The sequence below is a fragment of the Chanodichthys erythropterus genome, chromosome 7, assembly GCF_024489055.1.
Source record: "Chanodichthys erythropterus isolate Z2021 chromosome 7, ASM2448905v1, whole genome shotgun sequence".
Taxonomy (NCBI): domain Eukaryota; kingdom Metazoa; phylum Chordata; class Actinopteri; order Cypriniformes; family Xenocyprididae; genus Chanodichthys; species Chanodichthys erythropterus.
In genome coordinates, this window is record NC_090227.1 from 329,877 (window position 1) to 348,792 (window position 18,916).

At 43.9% G+C, this 18,916-nt stretch overlaps 1 protein-coding gene across 2 annotated transcripts in view; it reads left to right on the forward strand.

Annotated features, from left to right (window-relative positions):
• Positions 1 to 17,421, forward strand: part of LOC137023029 (reelin-like) — an 87,294-nt gene extending 69,873 nt beyond the window's left edge. Inside the window, exons 49-64 of one of the 2 annotated variants that reach the window (XM_067389555.1) lie at positions 868 to 1,061; positions 1,253 to 1,503; positions 1,725 to 1,879; positions 2,080 to 2,294; positions 2,373 to 2,550; positions 2,634 to 2,812; positions 5,010 to 5,116; positions 5,621 to 5,863; positions 6,021 to 6,196; positions 6,324 to 6,397; positions 6,606 to 6,767; positions 8,728 to 8,885; positions 8,971 to 9,190; positions 9,284 to 9,481; positions 10,452 to 10,550; positions 16,253 to 17,421. In XM_067389555.1, the coding sequence (XP_067245656.1) occupies positions 868 to 1,061; positions 1,253 to 1,503; positions 1,725 to 1,879; positions 2,080 to 2,294; positions 2,373 to 2,550; positions 2,634 to 2,812; positions 5,010 to 5,116; positions 5,621 to 5,863; positions 6,021 to 6,196; positions 6,324 to 6,397; positions 6,606 to 6,767; positions 8,728 to 8,885; positions 8,971 to 9,190; positions 9,284 to 9,481; positions 10,452 to 10,550; positions 16,253 to 16,349 (2,706 nt within the window). In that variant the 3' untranslated portion in view covers positions 16,350 to 17,421. The remainder of the gene's footprint in view (positions 1 to 867; positions 1,062 to 1,252; positions 1,504 to 1,724; positions 1,880 to 2,079; positions 2,295 to 2,372; positions 2,551 to 2,633; positions 2,813 to 5,009; positions 5,117 to 5,620; positions 5,864 to 6,020; positions 6,197 to 6,323; positions 6,398 to 6,605; positions 6,768 to 8,727; positions 8,886 to 8,970; positions 9,191 to 9,283; positions 9,482 to 10,451; positions 10,551 to 16,252) is intronic. The other variant, XM_067389556.1, reaches the window with a different exon arrangement.
• Positions 17,422 to 18,916: the final 1,495 nt, after the last annotated feature.

An 18,916-nucleotide genomic window follows, 5' to 3' on the forward strand; every position in this document is an offset into this window, starting at 1 on the left:
ACACATAATACTGAGAACAACCGTCGGCAAAGAGCTTATTTTCCTGAAGAATCTGTCCCAGGAGTCTTGTGGATTGCAGCTTGTTTTCCTCTAAGGCTTTTTTATAGTTTACTCCATCCATTTTTCATCGTGTCTTTATGAGTTTGGCGTCCCTGCTGTCCTTCTCCGTAGGGATGATGTTCTCAGAGGAGTGTGAGCTTCACGATGAGGCACAAAAGCTCAATTTCACTTTCATCAGACCGTGAAATCTTCCCGCAGATAGTCGTGTCTCTCCAATGCCTCTGAGCAAACTGCATCTCAGATGTCATACGGGTTTATTCAGAAAACTTTCACCCTGCCAGCTTTCCATAAAAATCCTGTTGAAGTCAGATCTAACTATCTCAAGTCTAGTTTATGTTTAGAGTCCTTTACAAACACACTGTAAACCAAAGGACTGTCTCAGATAACAAAAATATGTTCTAAGAACGTTTTGCTAACGTTCCCATTAAGTTATTTCTGAATGTTTTCTAAATGTCCAGTTTTTTTGCACGCATTAAGGCAACATTGCATTTTATCATCTTCAAGCATTATGGGAACGTTACTTTTGAATGTTCCCTGAACATTCTGAAACAAGTAGCAACATTTAAAAACGTCCAAATAAATGTTTCAGAAAAACTTTCCATTAAATAATGTTTTTGTGCTAACGTTTTGAGACCAGATAACTTTGAACGAACATTATATTAACGTTACTGGAAGAACGTTTGTTCATAACTTTGACAGAACGTTCTGAAAATGTTCCCTGTTAGCTGAGGTCCAGTCTATCCACCTGTCTGATGCATTACGGCACACATGACAGTTTTCAGTTTCTGTTGTTTGTCTGATGTCCAGAGCTGCTCTCGTCAGCTGGTGACGGTGGATCTGAATCTGACCAGCGCTGAATTCATCCAGTTCTACTTCATGTACGGCTGTATGATCGCGCCCAGCAACCGCAATCAGGGCGTTCTGCTGGAGTTCAGTGTGAACGCTGGCATCAGCTGGAGTCTGCTGACCGAGATCTTCTACGACCAGTACAGCAAGCCTGAGTAAGTCTGTCAGCTAGGACTGTGTCCTCGATGTGAGCGAAGCCAATATCCAAGATCCATCTTGACCTGCGCCGATTCTCTGGCTCTGCGAACACTGTAACTCTATCAGAAATACACTGCTGTTCAGAAGTTTAGGAGATAGAATCTGATTCTGTGAACTAAACCGCTCTGGTCTGTGTGTTGTTCTGCAGGTTTGTGAACGTGTTGCTGCCGGCTGCGGCGCGGGTCGTGGGCGTTCGGATCCGCTGGTGGCAGCCTCAGCATGACGGTGCGGATCGGAGCGACTGGGCCCTGGATAATGTGCTGATCTCCGGCTCAGACGCTCACGCTCAGATCTCAGACACGTTTGGAGGAGTGGCACTGCCCAGTCATGAGCGAGCGCCCGCCGACGGCACACACACCCGGCACAGCGGCTCGCTCGCCCATCACGAGGAGACCATCGGTACGAAATAACTCTAGAAGATGCAGAGAATGACTCAAACAGCAGCATTACACACTAGAGAAAGATGAGCATGTGAATAGATGTTCTTTAATGGCTTTGTGATGTTGGTCTAAATCAGTTTTGCATGTGCAGGTCACGGGGTCACTGGCAGTAACTCATTCCTGCTCTCACTTCCTCTCTGTATACAGCACACATATTGACTGCAATCTGTTTCGTTTCAGTGAGCGATCACTGGCTGTTTTCTGAAGACTGCTCCGTGAAACGTTTCTGCAGCTCTCCAGACGGAGTCATGGTGTGCGGAAACACCGATGGACAGGAAGTTTACGCCGTGACACATGACTTAGTTCCAGCCAAAGGCTGGGTCATGCAGTTCAAGGTAAACTAATGCATGCATGCTGCCTGTGGAGTAGATGTTAATTGTTACTAAAGCATTATATCATCTTTCATAAAAACATGTCGTTCCTCACCTTTGAACTGAAGAAATCACCCGCTCCGAGACGTGATAGCGGCACAGATAAAAACCACTTTGAGTTCACACGTATCCCAGCTCCCACGGTCATGTGTGTGTTCTGTTAGATTGCGGTCGGCTGCAGCGTGCCGGAGAAGCCTGCGGAGAGACAGGTTCACGTTCAGTACTCGGTGAACTTCGGTGTGACCTGGAAGTACCTGGTGCCTCAGTGTTTGCCTGCAGACCCTCGCTGCGCCGGACAGGTGTCGCAGCCGTCCGTCTTCTTCCCTGCCGACGGATGGAAGCGAGCCATCTACCCTCTGCCAGACAGTCTCGCAGACACGTGAGATATCGCAGACATTTGTGTTTCTACACATGCATGTGCAGGGACAGAGTTTGATTATCCTGCCGTTGTCCACAGAACGGTGCGGTTCCGCTTCTATCAGAGGCACTCGGATACGCAGTGGGCGGTGGAGAACTTCTACATCGGTCCAGCCTGTGAGAACCACTGTGGAGGTCACGGAGACTGTCTGGACCAGCACTGCCTGTGTGACCCCGGGTTCACGGGGCCGAGCTGCTACGCCAGCAGCACGCTGAAGGTAAAGCAGAGCACAGCGCAGCCGGACAGACGCTGAACGCACGCGCGAGCGCCGCACACATCAAGCTCTCACTGTGTCTCCAGCAGGCCTCGCTGAAGGAGCGCTTCGACTGGGACGGGGCCCGCGGGCCGCAGTGGCAGTTGCTGGAGGGCGGCTCCCCCTGTACCGACTGCAGGGTGCTGGTGGAGGGAACGGCTCTGTATTTCAACGGGGCGGGCGCCAGACAGGCGGTCACTAGCGATCTGGACTTGCGTGGGGCGAAGTAACTACACATTTTTCATTCTGCCGCACACACGCTGTATGTCAAACCCTTCACAGAGACGCTTTGGTGTCAGCATGATGGAGCTGTTTAGACCCAACCAACAGGTTTTGCTTCACAGAATGTTCCCAAAACTCACGTTTAAGGTTTTGGTTATACAGGAAAGTTTTCTTTACGGAAGTAGGTCGATTCCTGAGAAATTAAACATTTATAGTTGTCACACAAAAACATCTGCAACGTTTTAATTAGAAGATTACTTTAAAGGGTCATGAAACCCCCCTGTGAAGCACCTCAAAGCTCAAAAAAGTCTGTGAAAACGGGTGTGTAAAGCTCTGGAAAAGTGGGAGTGTAGAGTTAAGTCAAGTCACCTTTATTTATATAGTGCTTTTTACAATGCAGATTGTGTCAAAGCAGCTTTACATTGATAACTGGTATATAATTTTTCCTTTTAAAGAATAGTGTCAATGCAGGCAGATCAAAAGCACTGTTGAATAAATGTCAAGGATACTGTTGAATATCAAATGTCAAGTCAAATTAAATTAAATTAGGGCTGCACGATTAATCGTATTTTATCACGATAACAATATCTGCTTCTCTCGATTGATTTTAAATAATCGTCACGATATTGGCCCGCTCTATGAAAATGAACATAATTTGGAAATATTGGAATATTACGAATTTCGCTGTTTTATCTTTTGAAGTTCCTAAAGGTTTTACCAGTAGAGGGGGGGAAAGAGGGGAGAGAACAACCAATGAAGCACAGACATACAACACACTCATTATACAGAATAATGAATATTAATATATGAGCATGGAGAAAATGACAACAAACTCCCAAGCACAATGGAGAAATGCGAAAGAATATTTAATAGGGCTAATAATAGGCTACTTTGATTATGTTTACGAGCACTGCAGTCTCAAAATCAGTCTTTTATAATAATTGCATCGTCGCGTTCAGATAGGCTACACCACTGTAACAGTTCAGTTTGCACATACAATTCATTTGAAGAAGACTTGATGAAATATGTGTGCATAACTACACCGTGCTGGTTAATGTTTGGTGCAGGAGAACGTGTGAAATAAAAACTTTAAACACGGATACTTTATTCTGTATGAGCTATGAGCCACGTGGCTAGTGTTATTAAACTCACCGCGGAGCTCCGCGCTGAAGCCGAGCGTATGCGCGCGCCACGTGTATATCATAAAAACAATCGTATTTTTCATGTGTTCGTATTCAAACTCCAGTTCTGACCGCATCGCGAGCAAAATACAAACACTCATGTGCTGCTGTGCTGAGGGAAACAGCCTACGGTTCGCGTGTTTGAACGCAGCTAGAGCAGGCAGAGGAGAATGAGCCGCACTTTTGTGACATTTGAATTCTCTGCTGTAATGCGATCTCACGCGAACATATTGTCCATTTGTGCTGGTAGATTACAGCAAAACAATCCACAGGCACACAAACTTCTGCTCTGGTCGTGTCGCAGGAAAACACATTGTGTTGTGGCACTGAGGAAACGAACACCAATGAATGACAAGAGACCGAGGCGAGAGAAGTGATGCTTCCTCATGCATAATGCTGCAATTATAATCTTTTGCATACTACAGCGCAGTGATTGGATTAAATGAGCTTTATGTCATGAATATATGTCGATAATCGCTCGAAACGGTCTACGTCAGCATGTTCAACCATGCCCATACTTGGGCTGAAAGTACACGATGACGTCAGGTTTTGTGACGTTGCTCCGACTCAGCTTTTCAAACCGGAAGACAGAAATTGCTCTGAAAAATGCAAAAATAACTATTTTTCATGTATGAATAACATTAATGAGTACCTTTAGTGTTTTTAATGATGTGCAGCCTATACATATCTGTTTACATCTCAACAAAAGTGTTTTGGGGTTTCATGACCCTTTAAAGCCTAAAAATAACCATTAGGGAATGTTCTGTCTCAAAAAAAAAAAAAAATACTTCCTGAAATGTTCTGTAAACGTTATTTTATGGTTGTAAAAAATAGAACTTAAAAAGAACAATCCTAGATTTGGTTATTATTTGGTTACCAAAAACAAAATGAAAACAAATGGGAATCAAAAACTTACGTATTGGAACGTTGTGTGTTTGCTGGGACTGTGTTCAGGTTTCAGGGGTCAGTAATAGGCAGTAATAAGTATATTCTCATATTAATAACATGTGCCTGTTCCAGATTTGTGGAGTATTGGGCCAAAATCGGCAGTGAGGAGAATGTTACGCTGTGCCATCGTCCAACCTGCCGGAAAGAGGGCGTGTTATTGGATTATTCTATTGATGGAGGTATGTTTCATTAGTAATAACACAAACACACAATAATTCCCAACATCACTTTTATTAAAGAAGACCTGTTACGCCCTTCCTCAAACTCCTGATGTTGTTTTTGTGCTCTACTAGAACATGTTGATTATTCTCCTCATATTCTCCATTGTTCAGCTCCTCTCTTCCCAGTCTGTCAGTAACGCTCTGTTTAGTTCCTGTCTCTATGAAGCCCCTCCTTCTGAAAAGCACAATGTGCTCTGATTGGTCGGCTGGAGCGGTGTGTTGTGATTGGTGTTTGGGAAATGTCCCGCCCCTTACCATAACCGCCAGTTTCAACACACTACTAACTAACTCAACCAGGCCCCGCCCCTTTATTCTGCGCATGAATTATTTAAATGAGGAATATTGTGAAGAAACTCAAGATGGAGTTCAGAAACACTGACACTGATATAGAGAAGAACTCAATTTAAAGACACAAGTGTTATACATGGATGCGTTCGCTTCACTTCATGTCCTCTCTGTAAGGTGTGTCCTGGACTTTGCTCCATGAGATGGACTATCTGAAGTACGTATCTGTGAAGAGAGACTACATCGTGTTGCCGGAGAGAGCTCTGACCAACGGCACGCGTCTGCGCTGGTGGCAGCCGTTCTCGCTGTCGTCAGGCCTGGTCAGGCCCAGCGTGGAGCGCGCTCAGTGGGCTTTAGACAACATCCTCGTGGGCGGCTCTGACATTAACCCCAGCACTCTGCTGGACACCTTTGATGATGGTTAGTCATCATATGTGATTCCACTATTATCCTGAAGTTTAAATCGGTGATCCTAGAATCAAGGAAATCAAACTGGGGCATTTGTGGGATGCATGTCATCGTAACTTAGAGCCACTGTCCATATTACAGCTCTACAGTAATGTTCTCCTTCCTCCAGAGGGTGTCTCTCATGAAGAGAGTTGGAGCTTCTATCCCAACGCTGTCCGTACGGCCGGATTCTGCGGAAACCCGTCTTTCCACTTGTATTGGCCCAACAAGAACCAAGACGGCTCGCACAACATCCTGGCAACCCGTGAACTCATTGTTCAGCCTGGATACATCTTACAGTTCAAGGTTCGAGCACGAGATGTTCAGTATCATTCAGATTTCTGACACACACACACACACACACACACACACACACACACACACACACACACACACACATATATGTAGTGACACTGGTCTCTGTCCACTGTAGATTGTGGTCGGCTGTGAGGCAGACAGATGTGATGACCATCATTCAGTGCTTCTGCAGTACAGGAAGGATGCCAGGTGAGTGACGCTGATCTCGATGGAACATCGTATGTACTCGTTACAAAGCCTTGCACTTTCATTTGTGTACCAGCTAACAGGGAATGTTCTCTGAACTTTATATAATGTTCTGGCAACAAATGTTCTTCCAGTAATGTTAACAGAATATTGGTTCAAAGTTTTCTGGGCTAATATTTTTATCTAGTAATAAAATTCTTGTCTTTCACAGGTCAGACGTGTGGCAGTTAGTCCAGTCCGCCTGTCTCCCTTCCTCCGTCAACAACGTGGGTTGCTCACCTTTCCAGTTCCACGAGTCCACAATCTACAGTCCTGTCAACAGTTCAGCGTGGACCAGAGTCACCATTCAACTGCCTGACCATGTGTCTTCTGGGTATGACTTATTCTGTCCCCATAAATGATGTACAAACCCGATTCCAAAAACGTTGGGACACTGTACAAATTGTGAATAAAAACAGAATGCAATGTTTCAAATTTCAATATTTTATTCAGAATACAACATAGATGACATATCAAATGTTTAAACTGAGAAAATGTATCATTTTAAGGGAATAATAAGTTGATTTTAAATTTCATGGCATCAACACATCTCAAAAAAGTTGGGACAAGGCCATGTTTACCACTGTGTGGCATCCCCTCTTCTTTTATAACAGTCTGCAAACGTCTGGGGACTGAGGAGACAAGTTGCTCAAGTTTAGGAATAGGAATGTTGTCCCATTCTTGTCTAATACAGGCTTCTAGTTGCTCAACTCACTTAAGTCTTCTTTGTCGCATCTTCCTCTTTATGATGCACCAAATGTTTTCTATGGGTGAAAGATCTGGACTGCAGGCTGGCCATTTCAGTACCCGGATCCTTCTTCTACACAGCCATGATGTTGTAATTGATGCAGTATGTGGTCTGGCATTGTCATGTTGGAAAATGCAAGGATCCCTGAAAGAGACGACGTCTGGATGGGAGCATATGTTGTTCTAGAACTAGGATATACCTTTCAGCATTGATGGTGCCTTTCCAGATGTGTAAGCTGCCCGTGCCACACGCACTCATGCAACCCCATACCATCAGAGATGCAGGCTTCTGAACTGAGCGCTGATAACAACTTGGGTTGTCCTTGTCCTCTTTAGTCTGGATGACATGGCGTCCCAGTTTTCCAAAAAGAACTTCAAATTTTGATTTCACTGACCACAGAACAGTTTTCCACTTTGCCACAGTCCATTTTAAATGAGCCTTGGCCCAGAGAAACGGGGAATGGCACGGTGGATTGTGTTCACCGACAATGTTTTCTGGAAGTATTCCTGAGCCCATGTTGTGATTTCCATTACAGTAGCATTCCTGTATGTGATGCAGTGCCGTCTAAGGGCCCGAAGATCACGGGCATCCAGTATGGTTTTCCGGCCTTGACCCTTACGCACAGAGATTGTTCCAGATTCTCTGAATCTTTGGATGATATTATGCACTGTAGATGATGATAACTTCAAACTCTTTGCAATTTTTCTCTGAGAAACTCCTTTCTGATATTGCTCCACTATTTTTGGCCGCAGCATTGGGGGAATTGGTGATCCTCTGCCCATCTTGACTTCTGAGAGACACTGCCACTCTGAGAGGCTCTTTTTATACCCAATCATGTTGCCAATTGACCTAATAAGTTGCAAATTGGTCCTCCAGCTGTTCCTTATATGTACATTTAACTTTTCCAGCCTCTTATTGCTACCTGTCCCAACTTTTTTGGAATGTGTAGCTCTCATGAAATCCAAGATCAGCTAATATTTGGCATGACATTTCAAAATGTCTCACTTTCAACATCTGATATGTTATCTATATTCTATTGTGAATAAAATATAAGTTTATGAGATTTGTAAATTATTGCATTCTTTTTTTACTCACAATTTGTGCAGTGTCCCAACTTTTTTGGAATCGGTTTGTATAAATCATCCTTTAAAGCCATATTGATGTGTCTTGATGTTGTTTTTGGGCTCTACTAGAGCAGGTTGATTATTCTCCTCATATTCTCCATTGTTGCAGCTCCTCTCTTCCCAGTCTGTCAGTAACGCTCTGTTTAGTTCCTGTCTCTATGAAGCCCCTCCTTCTGAAAAGCACATTGTGCTCTGATTGGTCGGCTGGAGCAGTGTGTTTCGATTGGTGTTTGGGAAATGTCCCGCCCCTTACCATAACCGCCAGTTTCAACACACTACCAACCAACTCAACCAGGTCCAACCTGGCTTTTGGAGAGATTGCATTATCATTGAGATGTGCAGAATTAGTTGATTTGTTTAAACTGAAATATCCATAGGCACACACTCTGTGTGTGAAATCTGACTCTCCTTTATGTCTTCAGCGCGACACAGTTTCGTTGGATTCAGCACGAGGCGGCTGGCGAGCGCTACAGCTGGGGCGTGGATCACGTGTACATCGGGGAAGCGTGTCCTGGTCTGTGCAGCGGTCATGGGTACTGCACCAGCGGACCCGTCTGCATCTGTGATGAAGGGCATCATGGTGGGCATCAGTTTTCTCTGACTCTGTGATTCCATGAAGTTTACAGTACAACAGAACAAACAGGAACAGGTTTTGTCTTCCTCAGGTGACGACTGCTCTTTGTCCAGCAGTGAACTGCCCAGCTCTATAAAGGATAACTTTGAGTCGGGTTCAGTGTCTCAGGAGAGCTGGAGTTTGATTCAAGGGGGCGGGGTGGGCAGCGGATGTGGTCAGCTCTCTCCTCACGCTCACGGGGACTCGCTGTACTTCAACGGCTGCAAGATGAGACAAGCCATCACTAGACCTCTGGATCTGACCCGTGCTAGGTATAGCAAAAATCTATCCAAGACATCCATTTGTTTTCTTGTTTTTTAGTCGTTAATACAATCAGTCACCATCTACACATCTCTCTCTTCCAGTAAGATCATGTTCGTGCTGCAGATAGGCAGTGTGTCTCAAACAGACAGCTGTAATGCTGCCCTGGATCAGGCGGATACAGTTGACCGGGCCGTGCTTCTCCAGTACAGCGTCAATAATGGAGTTAGTTGGCACGTCATTGCGCAACACCAGCCAAAAGATTTCATCAAAGCCCAGAGAGTGTCCTACAACATCCCACTGTGAGTCTGCAAACATGTATTACACACAGAATTACATTACATGTTACAAATAATGTTAAATCACTTCTCATGTATGTTGCTCCTGTAGCTCAAACAGTAGAGCAGGGTGTTAACAACTGAACTGAACTGATAAAACTGCACTGTAAAGGTACTTGTAGTTCTCTTGGTTCTTTTGGTCCAGACCAAAGGAAGAGGAAAAGAAAATGCCACTGAAACTATTCTGAAAACAGTTCCCTTTCATAGATATATTCATATAAACCCCCACCCATATTTCAATATTTATTCTTATATTTCATGAATAGTGAGCTCTCTGTGCCTGGTACAGATTTTGCTCTGCTGGCACGTCTGTGTTCTACTCTGTCTTTAGCGTCTGGCCTGTGTTAACATCCTGTTTACAGACCTCATAATATTCCCACACAAAGTACATTTTGGGAAATGATTGCAAAGCTGTTTTGTGTGCAAGTCCGGAATTGAGATACAACCGTTCCAATTTATGGCCGGTCAACTGGTGCATCTCTATTTTCTATTATTGTTCGTATCATCCCCTGGGCCGGATTGGACACTGGCGTGGGCCGTATGTTTGACACTCCTGGTGTAGAAGTATGCATGTGAAGATCTGTCCTTTCTTAAGCCGAAGGTTTACTTTCCTTGTCGTCTATGAACAAGACCTTATTGGGATGTCTCAAAGACTCCTGTGGTTATCACTGGTCCACTTTCTCCCGTCCCTCACACTCTGAAGAAGTCTCACATATGTCCATTTGTGCTTTCACATCATTGTGGATCCTGAGCATTATGAGAAATCAGTAATTCGGCAAAATGTTTTACAATATTTTGTGCACCGGTTGGGAACACCTAATCACTGTCAACAAACGTCATTCCACCTACATGCTACGAGTCATTCTTCTTTCAAGGACCGTTGTTATATCTTAAGATTGAATTGCATTGACTGGTGTGTTTGTCTTTGCTGTAGGGAGGCTCGTGTACGGGGGGTACAGTTGCGATGGTGGCAGCCGCGCCATGAGGGCGCAGGTCATGATCAGTGGGCGCTGGACCATGTGGAAGTCATTCTGTGAGTACAAATTAACAAGTCTTTAATTATGACAATGAACCATCCTTCACTCAGACATCAGTATAATCTTTCAGCACAGCTTGATAACATAATATAGAAAAGTACATAGAGAAAAGAAGCTGACTCTTGTGAAACGAGTAAATTGTCCTGTTAGGCTAATAATAATGAAGTATGTCACCATAGTTTCTACATAGTGCTGCATTGGTCAGTAGAGGTTTAGCACTCCCTGTACTCATCCTATGCACACACTCCTGTTTCTACACATATCTCCCGTCCCTCTCACTCGAGTTCTTGTCCTCACACTGCGCTCTCTTTCTCTCTCGTCACTGTCACCCTTCTGCCCTCCACATGTTCACTGCACTCACTTGTTTGCCTCCACCATCCTCCGCTGCTCTGCAATAACCTTTCCCTTTCCTTACCTCCACCTAAATGTATGTTTCTCTTTGGCCCCCGCTGGTTTCACTCCCAACATTCCCTCTGTTGCTCTGGTCCTGCTGATGCAGGTCAGGGTTCTTCCACCCCCAGACCTTTGTGCAAGCCAGCAGCAGCCCTGTCCTGCATCTTATAACCTTTCCTCTCTTCTGTATTTTGCTCCCTATGGCATGGCTGTAGTGTCAGGTAAGTGCTTTGCTGTTCCCAGAATGCTCCACTGTTCCCTGCCTTTGGTCGTCCTTCGTGCATCACTATAGACCTCATCTCCCCATACATGTGGAAACAAATGAAGGAAACAGCACATGAAAAAGTTACCTAAAGTTCATTATCATTTAGGTAACTATATTAAAATGGCAAACACAGCACTGTAGGTTCATTGGCTTTTACCAATATATTGTCTTCTTGAAAAATATCCCACAGCAGTTGCACTTTACTTCAATAGCCCACTTTAGACATTCTACTAACTATAAGTAACTTTGCAACTACATGTCAACTAACTCTCATTAGAGTATTAGTAGACTGTTAGGTTAGGGTTTGGGTTAGTAGAATAAGTTGACATGTAGTGGCAAAGTTACTTATATATACTGGAACTAATCTGAAGGTGTCACAATATACAGTACTGTGCAAAAGTCAAACATTTACTGTACTACTTTTATTTAAAAGGTATTTACTTATACCTTTTGCTTTAGTGTGCCAGTAGGGAGTATCAGTTTTAGATTGTTAGATCAAATATCACAATAATACCCCAAACAAATGTCTCCATAAAGCAGCTAATGTACCTAAAACTAATGCACAGTACTGTGTGTGTGTATACATACTGTGTGTTGTTTCCATTGTTGTTGTTCCCTGTATCCTACCCATCTAATCTAAGGATTCTTTCCCCTACACAGCTGGAGGTTAATTTCACCCAAAATAGATCTAACACTTCATTTAGTTTTTAGTTTTAGACAATAATTAATCAAATACTTGAAAACATCACGGACAGGTGTATGTACAGAAACAGGTCATCCAGGTCACTGGAGAATGTGACAGTTTCAACAATATACACCCATCCCATATACAGTGTCAGAAATAAATATATACTTTGTGTACTCATTACACAAATGTCAATAACAAAGCAATATAGTGAGGCAGTACAGTGAAATGAAAGACTCCACATACACTCACTGGTCACTTAATTAAGGTACACCTTTCTGATACTGTGTTGGGGACACTTTGCCCCCAGAATAGCCTGGATTCAATCCCTAGGAACAATCCCTATAGATTATGGTCCATGTTGACAGGATAGCCTGGACATGCAGTTGCTGCAGATTTGTCAGCTACATGTTTACGATGCACCTCTGCTGATCTGCCACATGCCAAACATGCTCCGTGAGATTGAGATTTGGGGACTGTGTGGGACACTGTAATTCCATGATAAAGGCCACGAGTAGCTCACAGGATCTGTGATTGGCTGATTAGTTATTTGAATCGTTCAGATCCTCCTGCCCCTAGAAAAAAATGGCTACTGAGTGTATAAGAGTGAACCCTTCTGGGCACAACTGAACATGTGAGGACAAAAGTGACAGTGATGTAGATACACTATATGGACAAAAGTTTTGGGATACCCGATCATTAGACCAGTAGGGACTGTAATGACTTTTACTCTTCTGGGAAGGTTTTGGAGTGTTTCTGTGGGTATTTTTGCCCATTCATCCAGTAGTGCATTTGTGAGGTCAGGCACTAATGTTGGACGAGAAGGTCTGGCTTGCAATATCCGTTCCAGTTCATCCCAAGGTGTTGGATGGGGTTTAGGTCAGGGCTCTGTGCAGGCCAGCCAGGTTCTTCCACACCAAACTCATCCAACCATGTTTTTATGGACCTTGCTTTGTGCATCAGTGCGCAGTCATGCTGGAATAGAAAAGGGCCTTCCCAAAGTTGGAAGCATAGCATTGTCCAAAATGTCACAGTATGCAGAAGCATTAAGATTTACCTCTTTACTGGAAGTAGGAGGCCTGGTTCAACCCCTGAAAACACCCTCATACCATTATCCCTCCTCCACCAAAATTTACGGTCAGGTAGGTGACGTTCTCCTGGCATTGTCCACAGAACAAAAGGTTACTGTCGTAACCCCGGTTCCCTGAAACACCGAGTGGAGAGATCCACCTATGGGAATGGCATCCGTACCTGACTCTGCAGAAACATCCAGTTGCATCAAGTCTGGCTAGACAGACAGAAGCGCGCAGCCAATGCCTGGTAAAGCCCCTCGTGGTATGAGCTCTGATGTCTCCTGGGGGCTGCACTCCCTTCGATTCATATGCCAAGCTTCCACAAGCCAATGTGAGAGGCATTGTTCAGATGTAGGACTCCCCCTGCGAAGGCGCACCCATGAAATAAGGAGCTGCTCGCTCTTCTAGAAAGCACTGGTCCTGGTCATATACATCTGTAGGGCATGAACAGGACATGAGTATTCAGCCTCTGTTCCTCCGCGGAGGAAAAGAACACACAACGTCCACTGAACACATGGGCTGGGCAACCTCGGGAGGGAGGTGGCTGACCCCTCCATGAGAGACCCTCCGTCTTTCGGACAGGGGCTCTGGGGCAGAAAGACAATTTAATGGGCTTGTAGCCCATGAACGAAGACTCTGTGACCCCATTGGCCGAACATCAGGCCAGCCGCTTGTGTTTCAAGTTGGTGGGGGTAGGGTTTGAGGGTTTTCTGGCTGCGGGAGTCATTTTTCCCCAGGGCTTCACAGAGGATGGGTTACTCTGCCATGGTGGGGGTTTGTTGCGGGGCCTTTCCTTGCCCTGTTGGAAGTTTCGTCCCGTGACAGGTGGGGTAGGCAAACGTGCAGGGGGCACCTGGCATGGAACCGCCTTCCTGGGAAGGCATAACCTGAAGGCCTCATCCTCCTTTTTGTTGTCACATCGTTGCTGCATCAGTGCAATCTACCGGGATCTACCGGGGTGCCCACGTTGCGCCTCTTCTCACTGTCAGGGAGGTTTCGACAGGTTAAGCCAGAGTGCACACTCTACCACCACAGAAAGCGCTTAGACGGCCTGATGGGCATTACAGAGGACAAGGTCGTTAACCATGAGGATTTCCTTCCACAGGGTTGAGGAGGGAGATCCCTTGTCCAACTGTTGTCCAAAATTGTCCAAAATCTTCACCTGGTAAGTGAAGAGGAGGGTTGAGATGTTGAGGGCCCTGACAGCCAAGGCCGAGGACTTGTATTTGGCCTGATGAACTGAGGTATAAAAATGGTCCACTTTGTTTGGCAAGACCAGATTCTCCACTCTGTAGAGCCTTCCGCTCAATGTTGAGCCTGGGGAATGCCAAAAGGCAGGATGGCCTCCTCATCCTCTGAGACCTCGAGAAGGCCTGGTTTGTCAGCAAACGAGAGGTTGCCCACAAAGATATCCTCTTCGGGGAATGCAGGATCGGGCTGATCAGCCCATTCAAGAGACGTTGCGTCACCCTGTCCCCCATCCGACTCAGAAAGGCTGAGCTCAATGCACTCTTTGAGTCACTTTGAGTCACAGCAACTTTAAAATGGCACTGCTGGAGCTTGTTAGGCGACATAAAGCAATGGCTGCAATTCTCCAGGTTCTCCAAAGCCTCTTCTGCGTGCTTGAGGACCAAGCAGACCACGCAGAATGGGTGAGGGTCCTTAGCGGTGATCAAAGCACCACATGCGGCTGGGCAGGCCTGTCATAAGCTGTCCTTGGGAGAAGCGTCAGATTTAGAGAGCGACATACCGGCGAAAAACCGGCGTAAAATCCATGGCGGGCAGCTATGGAAAGGAAAGCAGGTGAGATAACGAAAAGGCAGGCAGCCTGAAGACAAAAAAAGCGCATGGGCGGCTCAGGATGCGAAACACTGCTAACCTAGGTTGAATAAAAAAAGACTGTCACATCTGGCGGAGGCTGATCTGGCAGTACGCAAAGTGAGCAGTGTTAAATCCAACTGAGCTGTATCAGTCCGAAGATCACGGGAAGCGAATGTCAACTGGAGAACAGCAGAGCATGCAGGCCTTATATACTCTCAGTCTGGCTGCTAGCTTCTGATGTCTAGCCAGACTTGGTGCAATTGGATGCTTCTGCAGATGTTTGTAAATGTAGACCACATGGCTAGGTGCTTGATTTTATACACCTGTGGCAATGGGTCTGATTGAAACACCTGAATTCCAGCATTGAGATGTGTGTCCCAGTACTTTTGTCCATATAGTGTATGTTGAATAGGGTGGACAGATGACTTGATAAAGAAGCCATCAGTTTCTGAACCTTAATTTGCACAGTGATCACAATTCAAGGAGTCAGTTCCCACAATTTACGAGTCCTACTGTGCTGTAATACTGTATGAGGTTAATCTCCATCTCTGTCATTCTACAACTTGAAGCCACATTGGTGGAATGGAAAAGACTTTGCACCATGTCATCTAAACACCTTCTAAAATGGCTTGCATATGAAACCTACAGTGTAAAAATGTTTTTACTATAATAGTGAAGTTGTTTTAAGGTTACCACTTTTTAAAGTGTATTATTATATTATGGTGACAAAAGCCTTTCAATAAATATGATTAAAATGCCTGATAGGATATGTGAATACAGTCGAATCAAACATTTGTTTGCATGCTTAGTAACCCTCCCAGGTCCCTTAATTTTGATCGTATTTGTCCATAAGCCATTGCTAACTTTGTGTGTCGTGGCTGTATCTCCACTAGTCCAAAGACTCACAGATAAGATCCCTTTCACCGGTCCTTCACCCTCATCACAGCACCATCTCCCACCCTCCTGTCCCTTCATGCTTTGCAGACGCCCCTTCCTGTCCTGGCTGCGTTCCTGGCTCATTGGTCCCAACCTGACGGACAGAAGAGGCAATGACAGGCTAAGCAATAGCAACTCTCAGAATCTTTTCCACATTTTATTTATTTATTTTTAACACTGTCTGTCTGTCTCTCCTCCTCACAACCTCTCACTGTTATTACGTTTGGTCTCTTTATCCTTTTTGTTCATCTGTCAGCCTTTCCTCAAGCTCCAACCTCAAGCACTGCTAAAGATGTCTTCGGTCAAAGTCTCTGTCGATTACAAAACAATTGAGATCCATTAGCTCCAAAGGACCGTAAAATGAACAATGATGACAGTGTTTGAGGTTACGAGTGAATGATCGATTTGATTCTGTATTACTATGTGAATTCTTAAAGAAGGCTAGTTACGAATTAGAAGAGAGATTGAGAACTCCTTACCTGCATTGTTAACCCAACCTGCCTCTGTCTGCTCTCCTCTTCACAGCACCCGTAAACAAAACTACATGATGAACTACTCCAGACAGACGGGTCTACACCACTACTACAACAGGAAGAGGCGAGCGTTGCGGCAACGAACCTAACCGCTCGGAAAGAACAACCTGCCGCTCACACGTTATTCCGTTGGCTACGATCCGCTTTCCCTGATGAGAAAACACCATGTCAGGTCACTTCTGTCAGCATATGGCCATTCTCTCTCATCTGAACGATACATCGGACCATCTAGTCCCATTTCTAGCCAATCAATGCCTTCCCAGAGCAGTGTGATGGGAAAGACAAGCACCTAAACGTGGCGATTTTTGTATACTATCTATGAACTATTGGGTTTCCTAATTCTGTTTGTTATTATAATCTTGTTTGAATTCTCCTGATGTGAACTACTACAAAGCTCTCCTGCTCTCACCTCACTTTCTACCACACTGTGAAGTTATTCTGATGGTTATGATGATCATTACTAGTGCTGATAAAGTTCGGGCACAGAGGAAAACTGAAGAAGACTCATTCTGAAGCAGTTTCTTGGATGAAGATAATGTGTTTTGCTGTTGTGTGTCTGTGGGTTTGTTTTGTGATGCGTTGATTGTGGTGTTCCAATCATTTGTTAGTTTTATACTAACTCGTATCTTTTGGGCTTTGATCATTTTTCCTTTGGGAGAAGTCAGCCTTGGAGAGGGGAAAAAAAGAAAAGCAGAGAATGAAAAGAAAGAATACATTTAAAAAGAGAGACTAACAATGTTTTGTTGTTGTTGATAAATCACTTTTTTATATATCTTGGTTCCTTAAAAATATTTATGGTAAATGGTTCTCCACTTAACCTATTTAAAATACACTGTGTGTGAAATCTGTGTTTTTTGTTTGTTTGTTTTTTATTATTTTTTTTTTACGTTTAAGTTATTAGGTCAGGTTTCTTAGTTGCGATCAACACCCTTCCCTTCTCATTCAGTGTCATCCAGTTGTGCTGTTAGACATTCCCTCATTTCCCTTCTTTCTTTGATTACCTGTCAGTGTTGTTTATGATGTTACCTTCTCCCCTTCTTGGTGTAGCTCTCCAATATAGCAAGTTCTTGTATATATATATATATATATATAAACATTGTATATATATATATATATGCAGGGATCCATCAGCCTTATAAAAGGGAATAAAGTACTGTCAAAACCTCCAACAGAAGAGTGTTTATTTATTGAGGAGTTAAATTCATTTCAAACACAAGCTTCAGTAATCACAGTAAAGAGCACAAGACCTCTCCGTGTCAATGCACAGGTAATTAAACTTCGGGAGGCTCAGATGTTGCATATAATTACTAAAGGGTTTCATTGGTAAGGATTTACTATTTCTTTTGCTTGCATCATTTGCCTGTTTCTGTATGTGGTCCATGTTCTTTTCTCTTGTCAGTCTCAAAGGACTGAACTTATTGCACTTCAGGTATAAACAAGGCAAGAAAAACCCTCTCGAGATGAAACAAGACTCACAGGGATCAGCCATCCTCCTCTAGTTTGATCCAAGTAATAAATCTAAACCTTAATGCTCAAACTATTTCATATTGCAATTATTTGTATCCAGTAGGGGAAAATTAAGTCAAATGAAAATTTGCAAAAATGGTAACACTTTGTTAGTGCTAAACATGCTAGAAAATGGGTAACACTTTATTTAAAGATTATGATTTGACTGTTTTAACTTTAGTTAGTGTGTAATGTTGCTGTCAAACAACATCTGCAAAGTTACAACGCTCAAAGTTCAATGCAAAGGAGATATTTTCTTTTACAGAAATCTCTGTTTAAGGACTACAACAAACGGCCGGTAGGGACTACAACAAGCTTCCTGGGTTACTGACATCACTATCCCTAAAATTTACATAAACCACGCCCCCGAGAACACACAACAAAGGGGGCGGGGCCATGTTGGGCTGCTTTAGAGAAGAGGAAGAGTTGTTGTAGTCGAGTGTTGTTGTCATGCCGTCATTTTACACCAAACGAGGGTCAATTCAACACAAAAGATGAACATGACGGCACATGCTAGTGGATGAGTTGAATCAACTCCACAGCAACTACATCAATTTATCCACTAACCATTCAGAAACGTCTAAAAGTTGTAACTTCTTCCTGAGTCTCTCCATCAGTGTCGACTCCGGTTTGAACAATGTAAGGCTTTACGTTAGTAATGTACCAGAACATGTTAATAATGTTGCGCATGAGGCCCTGCACAGCCTTGCTGAGATAGAAGGGCATCTTCAATTGGCTGATTTTTGCTGGATTTTTGCGCACATTTTTGTGGTTGTGAGAAGGATGTTGGTTTGTATGCACGCACTGGTTTTGTAACATGTCTTACATCAACAAGGGTTTGAAAGTATGGTTTGCAGCAGAAGAAATGTGGATAGAAACTCTGTTGTAAGTCACATCTTAAAGGGTTAGTTCACCCAAAAATGAAAATAATGTCATTAAATACTCACCCTCATGCTGTTCCACACCCGTAAGACCTTCGTTTATCTTCAGAACAACAATTGAGATATTTTTGATGAAATCCGATGGCTCAGTGAGGCCTGAGCAATGACATTTCCTCTCTCAAGATCCATGAATGTACTAAAAACATATTTAAATCAGTTCATGTGAGTACAGTGGTTCAATATTAATATTATAAAGCCACGAAAATATT